This window comes from Dipodomys spectabilis, unplaced genomic scaffold (assembly GCF_019054845.1).
Source record: "Dipodomys spectabilis isolate Male_0828 unplaced genomic scaffold, ASM1905484v1 ptg000042l, whole genome shotgun sequence".
Classification (NCBI taxonomy): domain Eukaryota; kingdom Metazoa; phylum Chordata; class Mammalia; order Rodentia; family Heteromyidae; genus Dipodomys; species Dipodomys spectabilis.
In genome coordinates, this window is record NW_024870719.1 from 6202855 (window position 1) to 6223967 (window position 21113).

General features: G+C 39.1%; 1 protein-coding gene across 11 annotated transcripts in view; it reads left to right on the forward strand.

Annotated features, from left to right (window-relative positions):
• The window catches only part of Mia2 (MIA SH3 domain ER export factor 2), a 94130-nt gene that overhangs the window by 43695 nt on the left and 29322 nt on the right, over positions 1 to 21113 (forward strand). For 10 of the 11 annotated variants that reach the window (XM_042677796.1, XM_042677800.1, XM_042677797.1 and 7 more), the window contains 8 exons: positions 191 to 301; positions 2013 to 2084; positions 2893 to 2997; positions 7178 to 7300; positions 12917 to 13037; positions 15107 to 15153; positions 17418 to 17508; positions 19797 to 19935. In XM_042677796.1, the coding sequence (XP_042533730.1) occupies positions 191 to 301; positions 2013 to 2084; positions 2893 to 2997; positions 7178 to 7300; positions 12917 to 13037; positions 15107 to 15153; positions 17418 to 17508; positions 19797 to 19935 (809 nt within the window). The remainder of the gene's footprint in view (positions 1 to 190; positions 302 to 2012; positions 2085 to 2892; positions 2998 to 7177; positions 7301 to 12916; positions 13038 to 15106; positions 15154 to 17417; positions 17509 to 19796; positions 19936 to 21113) is intronic. The other variant, XM_042677798.1, reaches the window with a different exon arrangement.

The following is a 21113-nucleotide window of genomic DNA, read 5'->3' on the forward strand; positions in this document are numbered from 1 at the left end:
TTTCAGAAATTTGCTGACCACGACTAGAATTGTCATTTTAATGCTATAAAAACAAGCAATATCTATCTATGTAATTATTTGTCTATCATCTGTACTATGTATTTGATATATAATGTTTGAATATACTCAACTTATATACTATATCAGAAAATTCTATGTCTGTCTTGTTAAAGTTGACTTTCTATTTTAGGCAACCTATGAAAAATTGGATAGTTCCAAATCTAAACTTGAAGATGAAATACTATTCCTTGAAAAAGAGCTAAAAGAAGAGAAGTCTAAACATTCGGAACAAGAACAATTGGTAAGTATTTTGTATTTGAGGATATACAAAAAGAAAGGTCTAGAGTTTATAACACTAATACGACATTGGTTAAAATACATGGGCACTAAAAAAAAAATACTTGGGCACCGATGGCTTATGCCTCTAATCCTAGCTACTCTGGAGGCTGACATCTGATGATTACAGTTCAAAACCAGTCCAGGGGCTGGGATAGTGGCTCAGTGGTAGAGCGCTTGCCTTGCATGCCTGAGGCCCTGGGTTCGATTCCTCAGCACCACATAAGCAAAAAGAAAAAAGCCGGAAGTGGCGCTGGGGCTCAAGTGGTAGAGCACTAGCCTTGAGCTGAAGAGCTGAGGGACAGCGCCCAGGCCCAGAGTTCAGGCCCTGCAACCAACAACAACAAAAAGTGATAGTATACTAACCTTGAGCAAAAAAGCTCAGGGACAGTGCCTAGGCCTTGAGTTTACCCCCTGACTGACAAAACAAAAACATGAACATGCAGCCCAGATGTGGGAGTGTGTCCCTTTAATTACAGCACTTTGAAGGCAGAGGCAGAAAGATGTCAAGCTCCAGGTTGTACTGGAGCTCTCCCTATACCCTCCCCTCGCTGCCCCCCCTCCCCGCCCCCTCCTCAGCAAGAGTGTGCTTCAGAGAATAAAACAAGACAAAAGTTATATGCAAAAAAATGCATAAGGCCATAAAGTAGAAGGCAAAAATTTCCAGCTCCACTTTTCACTTCCTAAATGTTACCATAAGTATCTTGATCATTCTTTTGTTTTGCTCAAGGCTAGCATTCTACCACTTTGAGCCACAGTTCCACTTCTGGTAGTTTATTGGAGATGAGTCTCATCGACTTTCCTGCCTGGTTTAGCTGAACCACAATCCTCAGATTAGGATTTCAGGTGTGAGCCACCAGTGCTTGGCTGTCTTGCCAGTTCTTAGAGATATTTTCTACATGTGCTATAGAAGTAATCTATATAACGAATTCAGTTTTGGGTTGGTGGCTCAAGTGGCAGAGCATTTGCCTAGCAAGCACCAGGCCCTGAATTCAATCCTCAGCATTACATAAATGAATAAGTTGGCAGGTAAAGATAGATCAATAGATAATAGAGATACAGAGCTAGATAAAGTAATCACATACATAGTCATTAATTATTTTAGATTTAAAAGATATTTTAAAACCATTCTAATTTTCCATTTTAAAATCTGGCATAAGGAGAATTTTGGTATTTTTGTGATTATTTAGTGAAATGTGGTATCCTGTATGAATGCAGTGAATATCCAGGTTGAGATGAGATGCTACTGTTGAGTAGCTTTCATATAAAATTCTTTTCAGCATAATGCTAAGTCAAGTAAGAAGATGTATTCATTTAGTCCTGCACTTACTTGAGGACAAGTGAGTTAATACCATACCTAGTTGCCGGGTGCCAGTGGCTTACGCCTGTAATCCTAGCTACTTAGGAGGCTGAGAGCTGAGGATCACGGGTCAAAGCCAGCCCAGGCAGGATAGTCTGTGAGACTCTTATCTTCAGTTAATCACCAGAAAATCAGAAGTGGCACTGTGGCTCAAGTGGTAGAGCACTGTCCTTGAGCTGAAGAGCTGAGGGACCGTGCCCAGGCCCAGAGTTCAAGCCCCATGACTAACAAAAACAAAACAAAATATACCTAATGTATATCACATCTTGTAGGGTGAGGTGTTTAAATAGTTTATTGACTGATACTGTCTTTCCAGACGGCGGATATTTCAAAAAGGATACAATCTCTAGAAGATGAATCAAATTCTCTCAAATCACAAGTAGCAGAAGTAAGTTGAATTAATCTGATAGGGCTGTTGCTTTTGAAAATCATTTCAGTTTCATTGTTAGTAGTTAAGGAAATAACATTCTATAGAGATTTGAGAAATAGTGGATCTTGGATTTTTTTTTCCTTGAGGCACTTCAGGAAAGTTCCATCTTTCACTGTTTATTCCGCTATTGCTGTATACTGCAGTGTGTGGTACTTTACAGGAATACACTGAAAAACCTTCATGGAGTTAAAGTTTTAAGAGAGGAGATGCAGAATAAATAGTTATCAACAATTTGCTGCATAGGATATAATAGGCTACAAGAAGTTAAATCATAGTTGTGAGCAGTGGCTCACATCTATATTCCTAACTTTTCAGGAGGCTGAGATCATTAAGGTTACTGTTTTGAGGTCAGCCCAAATGAAGTTTCCAAGAAGTACTTGTCATCCCAACTGTGTTGGAAGCACAAATAGGATCAAGGTATAAGCCTGCCAGGGTAGAAAGAGAGAGATTGAAAATCAATGAAAGCATAAGGAGTAGTAGTAGTAATAGTGGAAAAGCACATGTCTTATAGGTTCAGGAATCTGAGTTCAAACCTTAGTACTACCACCAAAAAATAGGTTAAATCATGTGTTCATGGTTATACAGCAAATTACTGCAGAACCAGAACTAGTCTGATTCTTGGTCAGCCTTCTTACTATGCTGCCTCTACTAATACTGGCATGTTTTTGCTACTTGCTTTAATTTCATGTTGTATGGGAGACTTTGTAGAGATGAGCAGTAGTCTTAAATTAATTGCTTTAAACTCAATATATTTTATTTTATTTAGGCCAAAACAACCTTCAGAGTATTTCAAATCAATGAAGAACGACTTAAGGGAACAATAAAAGATGCTTTGAATGAAAATTCCCAACTTCAGGAAAGTCAGGAACAGGTTTGTACTCTGGAGAGTGTTCAGCTTGTAAATATAAATGTTTTGGGAAAACTCATTACTGACATGGGTAAGTTTCCCCAGAAAGTGAAAGAGCAGGATAATGTACACATACCTTGGTTTTTCTATTGTACAGATAATAAAACTTTGGGTACCCTCTTCTCCCAGAACTGAAGTAAGCCAGGGTATTCAGCATTCCTGTTACCATAGTAAACAGCTTTTAGCACCAATTTCTCAAAGCTAGACTGAAAGTGTTCAGGGAATACCAGTGGAGGTTGATGAAATTATCCGTCTGGAGCCTAAAAATAGAAGGAGTTCTGGCACTGGATAGTAAATGGACATGTTAATTTATAATCCCCTTGTACAATAATTTGAAGTTTTAAAAAAATTTTGGCTACAGGTCAAACAGAGATTTAGTTTTATATTCTCCCCTCTCCTCCCCAAGTGTAGACACTCCCACATATTATTTTTTCCTTCTGTTTTCCCAGTGAAGTTACAGTTTTTACTGGGGAAGATTTTTTTTTTTTGGGTACGGTCGTGGGGCCTGAACTCTGGGCCTGGGCGCTGTCCCTCAGCTCTTCAGCTCAAGGCTAGTGCTCTTCCACTTGAGCCACAGCACCACTTCCGGCTTTTTTCTTTTTGCTTATGTGGTGCTGGGGAATCGAACCCAGGGCCTCAGGCATGCAAGGCAAGCGCTCTACCACTGAGCCACCTTCCCAGCCCCATGGGGAAGATTTCTTATGATTCTATTATCATAGTTGCCTAAATGTTTTTCAGTGTGAATCATCTGATGTTCATTGATCACACATTTTCTTATCTAACCTTTTATTTTTCTTAGGGTTAATACTAATTGCTTCCTTTTATATCTAATTCATCCAGACACTCTCTTCTAGAGATGTCAATGTCTTATTTGTGCATTCTTCTGAATGCATGAATTCCTCTGTTAATTTATTTGTTAGTTTTAATTTTTTTTTTTTTGGATTGTGGGGCTTGAACTCTTGGGCGCTGTCCCTGTGCTCTTCAGCTCAAGGCTAGTGCTCTACCACTTAAGCCATGGCGCCACTTCCAGTTTTCTGGTGGCTTATTGGAGATAAGAGTCTCAAGGACTTTCCTGCCCGGGCTGGCTTTGAACTGTGATCCTCAGATCTCAGCCTCCTGAGTAGCTAGGATTACAGGTGTGAGCCACCGGCGCCCGACTAGTTTTAATTTTTTGTTGAATCAGTTCTTCTTGGGGACCTCCTTCCTTTAACCCACTAAGAAGTTGTTCTGTAGATAAGTTAGGCTTCTGTTGTCCTGAGATTTCATTTCACTCCTTTCCTGCAGACTCCCCTCAACTTTCTCCTGTGTTGGATCTTTGGTTTCTTCTTCTTCTTTTTTCCAATCCTGGGGTTTGAACTGAGGACTGGGGCACTGTCCCTGAGCTTCTTATTTTGCTCAAGGCTAGCACTCTACCATTTGAGCCAAAGTGCCACTTCCGGCTTTTTCTGTTTAGGTGCTATTGAGGAATCAAACCCGTTGGCTTCATGTATGCTAGGCAAGCCTCTTGCCCCTGAGACAGATTCCCAGCTCCAGATTTTCTATTTCTTGTACCTAAGACTTATTTTTTTCTTTTCACTAGCTTTCTGAGAAAAAAGGAGATAAAAATAATTTTTTGTAGAACTTTCATGCCTGAAACTGTTTTGTTTTACTGATATTTTCATTGGATACCATCTGGGTTGCAGTCCCCCCCCCCCCCCCCCCCCCCCATTAGAATGTTGATGTTATTTTCCTATGGCTTTCACTTTTTTTCTCTCCCTGGTCTGGAGATTATACTGAGGGCCTCATACTTGCTAGACAGGCACTCTACCACTTGTTATACCCCCAACCCTTTTTACTCTGTATTACATTTATGCCCAGTCCAGCCTGGATAGTGAGTGATTCTCCTATTCATGCTTCCTTCACAGGTAGCTGGGATGATAGGTATGTGCCATTATGCTGAATTTTTATTGGTTGAGGTAGAGTCTCATGAACATTTTTTCAGGGCTGGCTAGAACTGTGATCCTCTTGTTCTCTGCCTCCCACGTAGCAAAGATTACAAGTGTAAACTCTCTTTTTTTTTGGCCAGTCGTGGGGCCTGAACTCTGGGCCTGGGCTCTGTCCTTCAGTTCTTCAGCTCAAGACTAGCACTGTACCACTTGAGCTACAGCACCACTTCTGACTTTTTCTGCTTATGTGGTACTGAGGAATCGAACCCAGGGCCTCAAGCATGCAAGGCCCTCTACCACTGAGCCACCTTCCCAGCCCCAAATGTGAACTCTTAATACCTGACTAAGTTTCTCTTATTCTTTATAACTACTTTTCAGCCAACTTAAAAATTTTTAATTGTTATTTTAAAGGCTATGTTCACATGTGTACAGTTACGTAAGTCAGGTAAAGAGTACATTTTTTTTTTTTTTTTGCTGGTCAAAGGGCCTGAACTCTGGGCCTGGACACTGTCCCTCAGCTCTTCAGATCAAGGCTAGCGCTCTGCCACTTGAGCCACAGAGCCACTTCCGGCTTTTTCTGCTTATGTGGTGCTGAAGAATTGAACCTAGGGTCTCATGCATGCAAGGCAAGCACTCTACCACTGAGCCACCAGTGCTACATTTGTTCATTCTTTGTTCCTCCATTTCTATGCTCCACCTCTTTTTAATCATCAAAGTTCTTAAAACAAACATGTATTTACTGATTCCCTGTTCTAATTCTAAATGTTCTTTTAACATTTTAAGATTTCATGCTCAGTTACTCAACCTCTTTAGTAACTCGTTAGACCACTGGAATAGTCAATCCAGTTTTTTTCTTTAGTCTTCATTTGGTTTTATGTCAGTGACATCTGATTCTGTTACATATGCATAGAAAACAATTAGTTTCTGTGTAGTTGTATATGATAATTAAGCTATAATTTTGTAGAGCAATTAATTACTATTTGATAGAATAGAGTTTTAAAGATATTAGATGAATTTGACTTTATTTTTCATACATGTGGAGCATTTCTTTTGTGAACTTTCTGTTTAGTCTTTTTCCCCCCTTAATTTTCTTACTGACTTATAAGAAGCATTTGCATGCTAAGATTATTGTCTGTAGTTGTTTTAAAGTTTTGATTTGTGAATCTTTTGATATAGTCAAGTGTGTATATATATATATATACGTATATATATATATATATATATATATATGTACACATATATAGGTTGTGTGTGTGTGTGTGTGCATGTTCTGGGGCTTGAACTCAGGGACTGGGTGTTGTACCTGAGTTTTGTGTACAAGGCTAGCACTGTGCCTCATGAGCCACAGCTCTACTTTCGGTTTTTTGGTATTTAATTGGAAGTAAGAGTTTCACAGACTCTTCTTTTCAGGTTGGCTTCAAACTATGATTCTCAGATCTCAAGTGTTCTGAGTAGCTAGAATTTCAGGCATGAGCCAATGGTACCTGGAAAGTCTTCCCCCCCCCCCCCCCCGGAATTATTATAAATTTATTTTATGTATTTATTTTATTAAGTAGTTGTACAGGGAGGTTACAATTCCATATGTCAGGTTATTAGTACAATGCACCTCATTGCTACCTCTTTTATTGTTCTCCTCCAAGTCTATCTTTTTTTTTTTTTGGGTCTGGTCATGGGGCCTGAACTCTGGGCCTAGGAGCTGTCCCTCAGCTCTTCAGCTCAAGGCAAGCGCTCTACCACTGAGCCACCTTCCCAGCCCCCAAGTCTATCTTTTAATGAAAAATTTTATTCCATGTTCATAAATTCTTCCTTTTCTTTTTAAAATATATAGTAGAATATTTATGCAGGATCGGATTTGCCCTAGACAAATGGAATTTCTAAGGGTCAATTATCTTCAGTACAAAACAGCATAATAAATTAAAAAATTAACTTTTAATGCAAATAAGATACTGCACATTATATGGGATATGTGAGTAGTAGAAATAGCAGATCTAACAGATAAGTATATTCATTTGATATAAATTTATTCTGTAAATCAGTTGAAGAATGTTTAAGTGTGTGTTGCATTATATATATCTTGAAAGTTCTCTGAAAACAAGCCATTTTTGTCTCGTTTGTGTGACAGCACTGTGTATTATTGTCTCTTAGATACTTCTATGTATACAAGAGTGGTCTCTGTATATTACAAGAATTGAATTTCTTTGCTATTGTTTCCGTTTCAGCTTTTACAAGAAATTGAAGTCTGGAAAGAACAAGTGAGTGAACTTAACAAACAGAAAATAACATTTGAGGACTCCAAAGTACAGGCAGAACAAGTTCTCAGTGATAAAGAAAACCATGTCAAGGTAAATGGCCCTCCTGGTTTTAATGTTTGAGTTAGAATCTCATATTAATTCAAACATTTAAAATTTTGCTTTCAAAAGCTTTTATTTTGATTTTGTCCAGATTGTCAAACACTTCCTGCAGAAGAGTTTTGTAGCATTAACATATCATATGTTCTTTTCTATGTCTTCAGTATTTTAGCCTGGGCACTTAGTAAAGAAGGAAGAGAAAAATGGTTTTTCTATCATCTACTCTGTTAGTAAGAGGAAGTTGGAAAGAATTTGTGAAACCAAGTGGATAGTTAAGGTTTTATATCTATCTATACATACATACATACATATATATATATATATATATATACATATACACACATACGTATACATATATGTATATATACAGACATATACATGTATATGTGTATATGTACACATATGAGTGTATATGTATATATGCATATATGTCTATATGTATGTATATATAGTACAAGAACAACAAGATGGCTCTTACTTTCAGAGAACATTCAAAATAGTACTATAAAGTATTATATATACAGATACACATATGCATAGACATACACACATACACACACCAGCTTTAATAATCTAGGTTTGGGGATGTTACGTACTTTTATAGAGATCAACAATTTTTTTTGTTTTTTGTCAGTGTGGGGCTTGAACACAGGGCCTGGATGCTATTCCTGAGCTCTTTTGCCTCAAGAGTGGCACTCTACCACTTTGATCCACAGCTCCACTTCCAGTTTTCTGGTGGTTAATTGGAGATAAGAGTCTCGTGGACTTTCCTGCTTAGGCTGGCTTGGAACTGTGATCCTCATATCTCAATCTTTTTTTTTTTTTTTTTTTGTCGGGGCTTGAACTCTGGGCCTGGGCACTGTCCCTCAGCTCTTCAGCTCAAGGCTAGCGCTCTACCACTTGAGCTACAGTGCCACTTCTGGTTTTCTGGTGGTTTATTGGAGATAGGAGTCTCACGATCTCTCCTGCCCGGGCTGGCTTTGAACCGCAATCCTCAGATCTCAGCCTCCTGAGTAGCTAGGATTACAGGCGTGAGCCACCAGCGCCCGGCATCATATCTCAATCTTCTGAGTAGCTAGGATTCCAGGCATGAACCACCAGCACCTGGCCAAGCAATGTAGAATTTTTACAAAATAAATTGAGTTGAAGCTTGACTCGAATCACAGGAATAAAATAATTATTATGAAGGTTTCTTATTTCCTTTCCTCTCCCCAAGCCCCTTTTTCTTGGATATTCTTTTAATTCTTATACTTTCAAACTACAAACAGATATGCAAATGTATCAAATAATGAGATGTAAGACTAATATGAATGTTAAATGAATGTTGTTACATTGAAAGTTGCCAGTTCTGTCTAGCTGATATACCCATGCAGTGTCTTTTCTAATCTTTTTTTTTTTTTTAAATTTAATTTAATTTTATTTGTGAACATACTGTACAGAGGAGTTACAGTTACATGGGCAGGATAATGCGTACATTTCTTACCAAGCATTGCAGCCTCCTCCTTTGTTTACCCTTCACATCCCTTCCCAGCCTCCCCCCTCCCCCCCTAATCCCAATCCTTCTCCTTCCCCCCCCCTCTAATCTTTTAAAAACACAATGGGATAAGGAATGAGTTTAATCAACCAAAAGACATGATTGAACTGAAGATGACACCCCATCTTCTGTTTTCATAGGGAAAGATTGTTCAGGACTAGCTTAAATTCATTATTGGAAAAGATGAAAAGGGCATATTCCAAAAGGTAGCTAACAGGATATCAGGAAGCAGTAAAACAAGTATAGACAGGGACTCAACCTGTCTTTTGACAGGGTTACTGTAGGTCAGACACTCATAATCCTGTCTTCACTTAGACATAGGATAAGCACTTATACAACCAGCAGTTTAACTCAGTCTTTCCCCTGTACTCAGTCACAGTTTTTTTTTTTGGGTCTAGTCATGGGGCCTGAACTCTGGGCCTGGGTGCTGTCACTTAGCTCTTCAGCTCAAGGCTAGCGCTCTACCACTTGAGCCACAGCACCACTTCCGGCTTTTTTCTTTTTGCTTATGTGGTTCTGAGGAATCGAACCCAGGGCCTCATGCATGCAAGGCAAGCGTTCTACCACTGAGCCACCTTCCCAGCCCTCAGTCACAGTTCTTAAGGGGCCCTAGGGCTCTCATAGATTGCTGTTAAGAATGCTTGCTGTTACGAATGCTTTCAAGATTCTATCTTTTAGCCGGGCACTGGTAGCTCAGGCCTGTAATCCTAGCTACTCAGGAGGCTGAGATCTGAGGATTGCGGTTCAAAGCCAGCCCAGGATGCAAAGTCCGTGAGACTCTTATCTCCAATAAACTACTAGAAAACCAGAAGTGGCGCTGTGGCTCAAGTGGTAGAGCACTGGCCTTGAGCTGAAGAGCTGAGGGACAGCACCCAGGCCCAGAGTTCAAGCCTAACAACTGACAATCGATCAATCAATCAATAAATAGTGAAGAAGGGAAAAAAAAAAAACTCCAAAAGATAGAATCTCTTGAGTCATAGGCCACTTCTGGTTTTCTGAGTAGTTTACTGGAGATAAGAATCTCTTGGACTTTCCTGCCTGGGCTGGCTTTGAACCATAATCCTCAGATCTCAGCCTCCTAAGCATCAAGGATTACAGGCGAGAGCCATCTGCACCTAGCAGTTTCTCATTATTTATATACAGTTGACTTTTGTGTATCCACAAGCTCTACCCCTGTGGATTTAACAATCACAGATTGACAGTATTAAAAATAAAATACACCTCCATTGAACATGCGAGGACTTTTTTCGTTGTAGTACTTCTCTAAATAATACAGTGTAACACCTATCTACATAGTATTACTTTATAGTAGGTATTGTAAATAATCAGAGATGATTTAAACAATACAGGAGAATGTGTATAGATTATATATTTTTTAATTTTATTTATTTATTTATTGTTGGATGTGGGGCTTGACCTCTGGGCCTGGGTGCTGTCCCTTAGCTCTTCAGCTCAAGGTGAGCGCTCTACCACTTGAGCCACAGCACCACTTGCGGTTTTCTGGTGATTTATTGGAGATAAGAGTCTCACAAGACTTTTCTGCGGGGCTAGCTTTGAATGTGATCCTCAGATCTCAGCCTCCTGAGTAGTTAGGATTACAAGTCTGAGCCACCGGGGTGCCCTGTTATATATTTTAAATAAGGGATTTTGGTGGCAGTGGTGGTGCGCCATGTCCTGGAGCCAATCTCCTTTGGATACTAAGGGATGACTGTGCTTTTCTCCTCCAAACTTACTGTACTCTGCGTTCCTAATCAGAACACAAATGGGAACTTCTCAAAGCCGTAGGCCCTGTTATTTCTACCTGGAAGCCTGAAGGCAGGAGAGAGAGACTACACAGTGAAAATTTTAGAGCAGGGTGGATCTTCCCAGAGAAATTTATGGCATGGTCATTTTATTATCTGTAGTGCTAAAAAATCTTTTCTTTTCTTTTTTTTTTTTTTTTGGTCGGTCATGGGGCTTGAACTCTGGGCCTGAGCGCTGTCCCTCAGCTCCTACAACTCAAGGCAAGCACTCTATCACTTGAGCTACAGCGCCACTTCCGGTTTTCTGGTGGTTTATTGGAGATAAGAGTTTCATGGACTTTCCTGCCCGTTCAGGCTTTGAACTGCAATCCTCAGTTCTGAGCCTCCTGAGTAGCTAGGATTACAGGCGTGAGCCACTGGCACCCGGCCAAAAAGTATTTCTTAACTCTAGAAAACAAAAACAAAACCCCTGTTATTTATTTTCTAACATTCCCAATTTGGTTCTCTCTCTCTCTCTCTCTTTTTTTGTCCTGGAGCTTGAACTTTGGGCCTGGACGCTGTCCCTGAGCTCTTTTTGCTCAGGGCTATCACTGTACCACTTTGAGCCACAGTGCCACTTCCCTTGATTCTCTTTTATAATTTTTTTTCTGTACCTCAGTTGAAGTATCAACCATTTGTTTACTTGAATAAGTAAAAAAATCCTATGATCTTTTTGTTTAGACTTCTCACTTGAAGATATGATTTGATTGCATACAGAATTTACTCCCATGTTAATAACACTCCTAATTGGATCATGTGAGCAATGTCATGGAAGTAAATATTTTTTTCTACTTTGTAGCCATCTATTAGTAAGAATGGGCCATTATCAGATTCTGTAGTTGATATAGTAATAACTAGAGTAAGTTTTGTGTTTTGATTTATTTATTGTTATTGTACTGAGGAGTTACGATTACATGAGTTAGTGTATTTCTTTTTGAACAATGTCATGACCCCTTCCCTTGTTCTCTCCCAGTTCTTCCCTCCCATCCCCATTTGCAAGTTGTATAGTTTATTTTTCAACATAGGGTCTATGAGTATCACCACTACATTTTTTTGCCCTTTGTCCCACCATTTTTGTCCCTGTCCCCCCTCCCCTCCCCCTCCCAAAGACAGATAAATGAACAAACAAGATAAAAGGAAATGAAAACAAGAACAGCAATGAAGAATAAAAATCTTGTTTCCACTTCTTGGAGTTCATTTTGATAAATAGTATTTTATATGATCAGATGCACATAGCTGTTATGGCTATATGATTCTTTCCTAGGAATATCCTAACTTGAGCTGGGTGCTGGTGGCTCACTTCCATAATCCTATCTATCTACCCCGGAGGCTGAGGTCTGATGATTGAAGTTTATGTAAAATGTGAAATCAGAACAAAACGATTAATTATTAAAAATAGAGGAAAGCATTAAAGGGAAATTCCAGGGGTAAAGACCTAAAGAAAAGAATGAACTAATAAAGAAGTTAAGCATCAGGGTTACCGAAATGTAGCAGAATTCAGGAAACGTCCAGTAACCCAGAAGGTAGTTTGGCCTTAGACTTGGTAAATAGGGAACTTGGGAGGTGTGAAAGGTAGTATAGTAAATAGGAAGCTTGGGAGGTGTGAAAGGTGTTATAGTAAATAGGATGTTTTGGGATGGTTTTGTTTTATTGGAAACTGCTGTTTGTCACTTATACTGGCACCTGTGTGCAGCCCTTTCTGTATGCTGCCACCTGTGCATGGCCTCTTTGCTATTTAAATCACAGTGTGAGAGAGCATGGTTACTGTGCTTCACTACCTGATGAGTGGGGCATAGTATCCACGGCTAATAAAGACTCCTTGTCCTTTTTATCTCAGTCGGTGGATATATTTGCAGGAAACATTTGTAGGAGCCGGGATTCTACCAAGTCAGCCTGGGAAGAAAAAGCCTGCATGAGACTCTTATCACCAATTAACCACTCAAAGACTGGAAGTGGAGCTGTTGGTCAAAGTGGTAGAGTGCTAGCCTTGAGCCAAAGAGCTCAGGGAGAGTGCCCAGGCTCTGAGTTCAAGGCGCCCCCTCCCTCCCCCACCAAACAAACAAACAAACAAACAATTTTAACTGGAGTAAGTTTTTATCTTGCTGGGTATAATAGTCAATGAATTTTGGAGTTTTCAAGACTGTGTACATACATTGATTACAGAAAAAGAAGAGCTCACATACTATTGTTTATGCTGATTGATTTGGAAACTTCTGTTGTATATTTCTAAGTTTTTAAGCCCTTAGTATAAAGCTTTACCCTCTTGTTTTTGTTTTTCCTCTGCTCAATGTCAAGTCTTTGACCCAGCGCTTGCTAAAGATGAAAGATTGGGCTGCTGTGCTTGGAGAAGACCTAACTGAAGATGGTAACTGGGATTTGGAAATGAAGAGTGAGTCAGAAAGTGTTGCTCACTTAGGTATTAAGTCATGACCCATCCTCTTTTGATAAATGATGACTAGCTCTTCTACTTCCTTTGTGTCCCCAAATGCGCCATATTCTTTGTTCACATCTGTTTTTGAAACAGAGTCCTTCTCTCACCATCCCATAGTTTATCTGTGGCTGGAATCAGACGTGTTCAATAAACCTTTCTGCACTTCTTTAGACAGACGTAGCACCTCTTCCCCTCTGTTCTCTCTCTCTTTTTTTTTTTTTTGTCAGTTATGGGACCTGAACTCTGGGCCTGGGTGCTCTTTGGCTCTTGAGCCTCAGTGCCACTTCTGGGTTTTTCTGTTTGTGTGGTGCTGAGGAATCAAACCCAGAGCCTCATGCATACAAGGCAAGCGCTCTACCACTGAGCCACCTTCCCTCTCCTCCTCCCCCCCCTTCTCTTCATGTTCAACATAACTTTGTTGTAATACTTTAAAAAGTCGCATTATAATTATTTTAATGATTGTTTTCCCTTGTATTGGAAGTTAAGCCTTTGAATGAGTGATTAGCTTAAAAAATGTGTTATAGAAATAAATAATTCATGATATATCTTTTGCTTTAGTCATATGGTACTTTACCATAATCATCATACCAAGTTATTACTGCTTTTGCTGGTTGCTTTCTGGACTTACTTTGGAAAAATAAATTAATTAGTACCAATTATAACAATAGTATAGAGAAGTCCTTTATACTCTTCACCTAATTTCCTCTTTAATATTGTCTTCTGTTTCCCCTGACTCACTGTATAATTAAAAAGATCCATTAAGAATGAAATAATTTGAATTAATTCTTTCAGGTTATTAACATGTAAGAAAATTACATTCACAAACTGATTTCTTTCTTTTTTGGTGGTACTAGAGTTTGAACTGAGGATGTTGCACTTACTAGGCAAGTACTCTGCCACTTGAACCATGCCTCCAGCCCAGAAAATTAAAATTCCCAAAGTAAACAGACACAGAAATCTTTCCTTATTCACAGAGGGTGCTTTCCAAGCTCTGTAGTAGGTGCCTGAAGGTGACTTATCACTGAATGACCTCTCTAGATGCTGTGTGTTATCCTGTACCTACATACTTGTGATAAAAGTGGTAAAGTAGGCACAGGAAGAGACTCATGACAGTAATATTTAACATACTTATTGCAATATACTGTAATAAAAATTATGTGAGTATATTATCTTTCAGTTGTGATGCTGAAGCAGCTCATATGATAACTGAGATGGCTGCTAGTGATATACAGCGTGGACACCCTGGAAACAGGGATCACATGTGGTTTAGGTAGGGAACAGGACTAGGACTACATGAATTTCATCATGCTACTCTGGAGGCATAGTTTACAGCCTAGGAATCTTTTATAGAATTTTCCACCTACTATTTTCTGACCATTTATGTAAGTGCAGAACTCACAGATAGATAAAGGGGGCTCTTAGAAAGTTGAGTCTGTAGGCTGGGATGTGGCTTAGTGGTAGAGTGCTTGTCTAGCATGTGTGAAGCCCTGGGTTCAATTCCTCAGTACCACATAAACAGAAAATAGAAAATTTTAAAATTTACAAAATAAAAAGAGAGTTGAATATGTACTTTTTTGTATTTCATCTTGTAAGAAATCATCCTTATTTTCTGATAGAGTTTATGCTTATTTAATTAAGTTATTTGAGTCTGGGTTGTAATTCCATTCATATTTTGGCAGAACTAGGGTTTGAACTCAGGGCCTTATACTTGCTAGACAGGTGCCCCCTCCATCGAACCACTCTGCCAGCCCCTAATTCTGCTGTATTTTGGATGTTGAAAGACTCTTAGGATTATTTAAGGCTATGGTCTGCATTTAGGTCAATTCTCAATTCTCATTATAATATGTTATTGAAGTTGCTGAAGAGCCCTTTAAAATACAAAGTTACTTCCAGTACTTTTATTGTTTAGCCTCCAGGGAGTAGATTCAAGGCCATTCTGCTTTATTCCTAATTCCTGTTGTAATTAGAAGAGGGATCATAACTGTAATCATTTGGGTGTCTGTTTAGTATTGTACTGTCTTCTCAAATTATTATGTGTTTGTTTTTTACTATAGATAATCCACCAAAAGGAGCCTTGAAGAACCTGATTTATGCTGCTAAGGTTTGCACTACTACTTAAATATAAAGAATGAAGAGGAGGTCAGGGAATGTGGCTTAGTGGTAGAGTGCTTGTCTAGCATGCATGAAGCCCTGGGTTTGATTCCTCAGTACCACATAAACAAAAAGCTGGAAATGGCTCTGTGGCTCAGGTGATTGGGTGCTAGCCTTGAGTAAAAGAAGCTCAGGGACAGTGCCCAGGCAGAAAAAAAAAAAAAAAAAAAGGAATAGATAGAACATAGGTTAAACCTATATGTTCTTAGTAACTATTTTATTGTTCCTATGTAAGGGTATTTAAACAATGCTCAGAATTTTCATCAATTGCTTTTCATGTATTTATTTTTAGGTGGTATTAGGGTTTGAGCTAGGGCCCCATGCTTACTAGGCAGGCAGATGTCTTATCACTTGAGGCAGACCGCCCCCCCCCCATCCCCTTTTGCTTTTGTTCTGTTTTTGAAAAGGGTCTTGTTTTTCTGCCTTGCCTAGCCAATATCAATCCCCTTATTTAAGCTTTCTATATAACTGGGATGACAGGGCTCAAATCGTGTTCTTTGCTTCCTGAGTAGCTAGGCTTATAGACGTGAGCTACTATACCTGGCTTATTACTTTTTACTTTTCATTTGTGTGTGTGTGTGTGTGTGTGTGTGTGTCCTGGTGTTTGAACTCAGAGCATAGGTACCATCCCTAAGCTTCTTTTTCTCAAGGTTAGCATTCCACCACTTGAACCACAGTGTATTTTGGCTTTTTTTTTTTTTTTTTTGATCATGGGGCTTGAACTCTGGGCCTGGGCACTGTCCCTCAGCTCTTCAGCTCAAAGCTAGTGCTCTACCACTTGAGCTCAGAGCCACTTCTGGTTTTCTGGTGCTTTATTGGAGATAAGAGTCTCACGGACATTCTTGCCTAATCTGGCTTTGAACTGTGATCCTCAGATCTCAGCCTCCTGAGTAGCTAGGATTACAGGCATGAGCCATGGGCTCCCAGCTACTTTGGCTTTTTTGGTAGTTTATTGGAGATAAGAGTCTCATGAATTAGACTCTAGCCTTTGAACCACAATCCTCAGATCTCAGTCTCCTAAGTAACTAGGATTACTGGCATGAACCACTGGTGCCTGGTTACCTTTGCTTTCTTTCTTTCTTTCTTTCTTTCTTTCTTTCTTTCTTTCTTTCTTTCTTTCTTTCTTTCTTTCTTTCTTTCTTTCTTTCTTTCTTTCTCTCTCTCTTTCTCTCTCTCTCTCTCTCTCTCTCTCTCTCTCTCTCTCTCTCTCTCTCTCTCTTTCTGTCAGTTCAGGGCCTCATGCTTCCTAGTCAGGCACTCTTCTGCTGAATCATAACTCCAGCCTCTTCATGTGCTGCTTATTTTTATTTATTTTTTGAGATAGGGGATCTTGCTTCATTCCTGCTACATGCCTGGACTTTAATCCTCTAATTTTTACTTATTTCAATAGCTGGTGTGACAGGTGCATGCGGCTCACACCCAACTTCTGTTGAGAATGGGCTCTTGAGGACTTTTTTTACCCAGGCTGGCCTCAAACTATGATTTTCTTGATCTGGCCTTCTAAGTATTTAAGATTATAGGGGCAAGCCACCAGTGTTCAGCTTTAATTTTTTTTTTTTGTATTTAGTAATTCACATACTTTTTAGAATTCATTAAAATAAAAAAAATTTAAGGTTTGGTTGGAGACATGACTTAAGAGATAAGAGTGTCAGCCAGCTAGTGAAATGTCAGATACCAAGTTCCAGTCCCAGTCTTAGACCAAAAAAGAAAAATGTCAAGTTCTACCTATACTCATTTCTTCAGATAAGGCCTATACTTAAGATGTTTACTATGTTTTATCTTATACTTCCTGTAGCACATTTTTTTCTGTTAGTACTTTCTTCCAGTTCCAGATCCTATTGGCAAATGAATACTAGATTTTACTTCTGCCCTATAGAGTTCTTATGATGGTAATGTTTGAAGGCTGCTTCAAGCACAAAATGTATTGAAAATAGATAGAATGAAAAGAGCCACTGTTGAAGCCTGCAGTGGAAAGTATGCACTATTTTTCTGTATCCCTGCACTACAACTTAACTATTGTTAACTTTACTTGCTTTCTAAGATGGAAGCTGCATTTTTGGTTTCCACACATTTATTGATAATTTCATCTAAGTGATAAATAGCTTCAGAATCAGGGCTAACATGTTGAGGTGAATGTATGTGTGTGTGTGTGTGTGTGTGTGTGTGTTTTACTTTTGTATAACTGATCATTGTTTCTTTTTCCATTCTTTAAAGTTAAATGCTTCTTTAAAAACGTTAGAAGGAGAAAGAAACCAAATTTACATTCAGTTATCTGAAGCAGATAAAACAAAGGAAGATCTTACAGGTAAAATTTTCCAAATAAATACATCTCCTTGTGGAGAATAAATTTATTAAATCAATTATGGAAAGAACAATTTCATTTTTTTCACTCTTGCTTTTATTGACTATTTGTAATAAATTAGTCCTAAGTTTGGTTGTTCTTGTAGGTAAAGCCATCTTATTTGGTCCTGTTTTATATGAAGTTAATGAAATAGTTTAAAAAATATGAAAAACTATGATTTAACTGTTATTATTTAATGTTTTTGCTAATTGCAAAATTGATCTTCAGTAATGCATTAATTACAGTATGGTTTGCATGCTTAATTAATATAAATGCATGTAGCTCATGATCACATATTGGAATGCTATTAGACCTGTAGAAATGAAGGTTTCTCTTTTCATTGAAAATATTTCTGTTATTGTACTGTCTGTATTTGTATTTTTTAAAAAAGTAAATAAAGTAAGGCACAATCACACATGTGTAACTCCAACTCCTCAAAAGATAGAGATTGGGAAAACTGTGTTGTAATGCCAACTAGGGCAAAGGGTTAGTGAGACCCCCATCTTAAGGTAGTCATGGTGGTGCGTTCCTTTGATCCTACTTAGATTGAAGGTCATAGATAGGATTGTAGTCTAGGCTACAATCCTGGGCAAAAATAGGAAACCCTTCCTGAAAAATAACCAAAGTATAATAGGCCTGGGTATGTAGCACATGTGGTAGAATGCCTGTGTGAGACCCTGAGTTCAAACCCAGTAATACTACCTCCACCACCAAAGAAAGTAAGTTCTTTATGCTGTTTGGAGTTTTACAAGTTGGTACACATCTCATTTTGAAAAATTAAACAATTCTAATATGTTTATAGTAAAAAATGCTAAGGACATAATTCAAATGTCAGCAATGGTTAAGCCTGAATATGGGATTGTGGGCAGATTTTTTATTTTATTTACTTTTTATTTTATTTTATTTTTTAGTCGGTCCTGGGACTTGAACTCTGGGTCTGGGCACTGTCCTTCAGCTCTTCAGCTAAAGGCGAGTGCTCCATCACTTGAGCCAAGTGCCATTTCTGGTTTTCTTGTGGTTAATTGGAGATAAGAGTCTCAGGGTCTTTCCTGCCTGGGCTGGCTTTGAACCATGATTCTTAGATCTCACCCTAGGATTAGAGGCCTGGCTTAGATTTTTTTTTTTTAAACATAACAGTTTTTTTTTTTAAAAGTCAGGGGCTGGGAATGTGGCTTAGTGGTAAAGTGCTTGTCTAACATGTATGAAACACTAGGTTCAATTCCTCAGTACCACATAAACAGAAAAGGCCGGAAGTGGTGCTGTGGCTCAAGTGGTAGAGTGGTGCTATCCTTCAGCAAAAGAAGCTCAGGGACAATGCTCAGGCTCTGAGTTCAAGCCCCAGGACTGGCAACCCTCCACCCCACCTCCCCCTGAAAAAACCCCAAATTTCTGTAATAGATGAACTATATAGTTAAAAAATGCTTGAAGCTGGGCACTGGTGGCTCATGCCTATAATCTTAGCTACTCAAGAGGCTGAGTTCTAAGGATCACAGCTGGAAGCCAGCCAGTCTCATGGAACAAGTCCATGAGACTCATCTCCAACGAACTACCAGAAAACCAGAAGTGGCACTGTGGCTGAAAGTGGTAGCGTGAGGGGAAAAAGCTCAGGCTCTGAGTTCAAGCCTCAGGACTGACTCTTCCAAAAATCTTCTATCTTCTTAACCTCCTTGAAAACTTTCTTTCTTTTTTTTTTTTTTGGTTGGCCATGGGGCTTGAACTCTGGGCCTGGGCGCTGTCCCTCAGCTCCTCAGCTCTTCAGCTCAATGCGAGCGCTCTACCACTTGAGCTACAGCGCCACTTCCGGTTTTCTGGAGATAGGAGTCTCATGGTCTCTCCTGCCCGGGCTGGCTTTGAACCGAGATCCTTAGATCTCAGCCTCCTGAGTAGCTAGGATTACAGGCGTGAGCCACTAGCGCCCGGCCCTCCCTGAAAACTTTCTTTCCTTTTAACTCCTCAGTTGGAAATTACATGTAAATATAGGATACTCTTATTAAATGTCTTGGGACTCTTTTAAGTAATAATATTATTTAATATTTACTTTTAAAAGATTTTATTATTTAAAAAACAAAGCAATGTAGCAAATTCCTTAGGTAAAATATTGAAAAGCATTTGGGTAGACAAAATATATTGCAGATTTTCTCTTGATGTTTGAGAAAGTTGATTGTTTTTAGTAATTTTTATCTTTCTGAAATAATCCTATGCAGCTCAAAATATTCACTCATTTCATAGTGACTTTTCAAAAATTTCTTTAGAGCAAATTAAAAGTCTTCAGGATGAACAAGTTTCTTTGCAGTCAGAAAACACAGAATTTGAAAGTGAGAACCAGAAGCTTCAGCAGAAACTTAAAGTTATGACTGAGCTGTATCAAGAAAATGAAATGAAACTTCACAGGTAATAAAAACTGTTGCTAGTTCCATTGAATGGCAGGTAAAGTAACTTTAAAAGTATATGTTGTTGTAAAAACCAGTGCCATGAGCAAAAAAAGTTGCTCATGCCTATAATCCTACTGACTGAGAACACAGAGATCTGAGGATAGCAGTTTGAAGTCATCCTGGGAAGGAAAGTCTGTGAGACTCTTACCTTTAATTAACCACCACCACAAAAAAAAAAAATCTGGATGTGGAGCTGTGGCCTAAGTAGAAGAGCACTAGTCTTCAAGATAAAAGGTTAGGGATAGCACCCAGGCCCTGAGTTCAAAACCCAGGACCGGTACAGACAGACAGACAGACAGACAGACAGACAGACAGACAGACAGACAGACAGACAGACACACACACACACACACACACACACACACACAGGACCGGTGTATACACACACACACACACACACACGGGATAGCGGATAGCACACACACACACACACACACACACACACACACACACACACACACACACACACACACACACACACACACACACACACACACACACACACACGGGATAGCGGATAGCGCCCAGGCCCTGACACACACACACACCATATGCTATGTATTAAGCAGCTATTATTATTAGATGTCCTCAGTTTACAGTTGGATTATACTTTTTAAGTTCTTTTTTTTATTTTTGTTGATCATGGGGCCTGAACTCTGGGCCTGGGCACTGTCCCTGTCCCTCAGCTCTTTAGCTCAAGACTAGTGCTCTACTAATTGAGCCACAGTGCATTTCTGGCTTTTCTTGCTTATGTGGTACTGAGGAATCAAACCCAGAGCCTCATGCATGCAAGGCAAGCACTCTACCACTGAGACACCTTCCTAGCCCCTTGTCAGTTCATTTTTAAGAAACTTAACTTGATTTTGAAATACTTTCTTCAAGGAAGTAAATGTAAAAGATGTTAGAAGATAATTCACAAAATCATTTTACTTCAAGTAAATAGTAATATTATTGCCTTAAACTTACTACTATTGGCTAGGTAAAAAAATCCAGTTGATGACTTGTGATGGACCCTTCTTTGATGATTAATTCCTTCTCCATCCTTCTCAAGCACATTACTCCTGCCTCGGTGTTCCTTGCCTAGTTGCTCAGGAAAGCTGTTCATCCCATTCCATGCCAGTTCTAGGGCTTGAACTC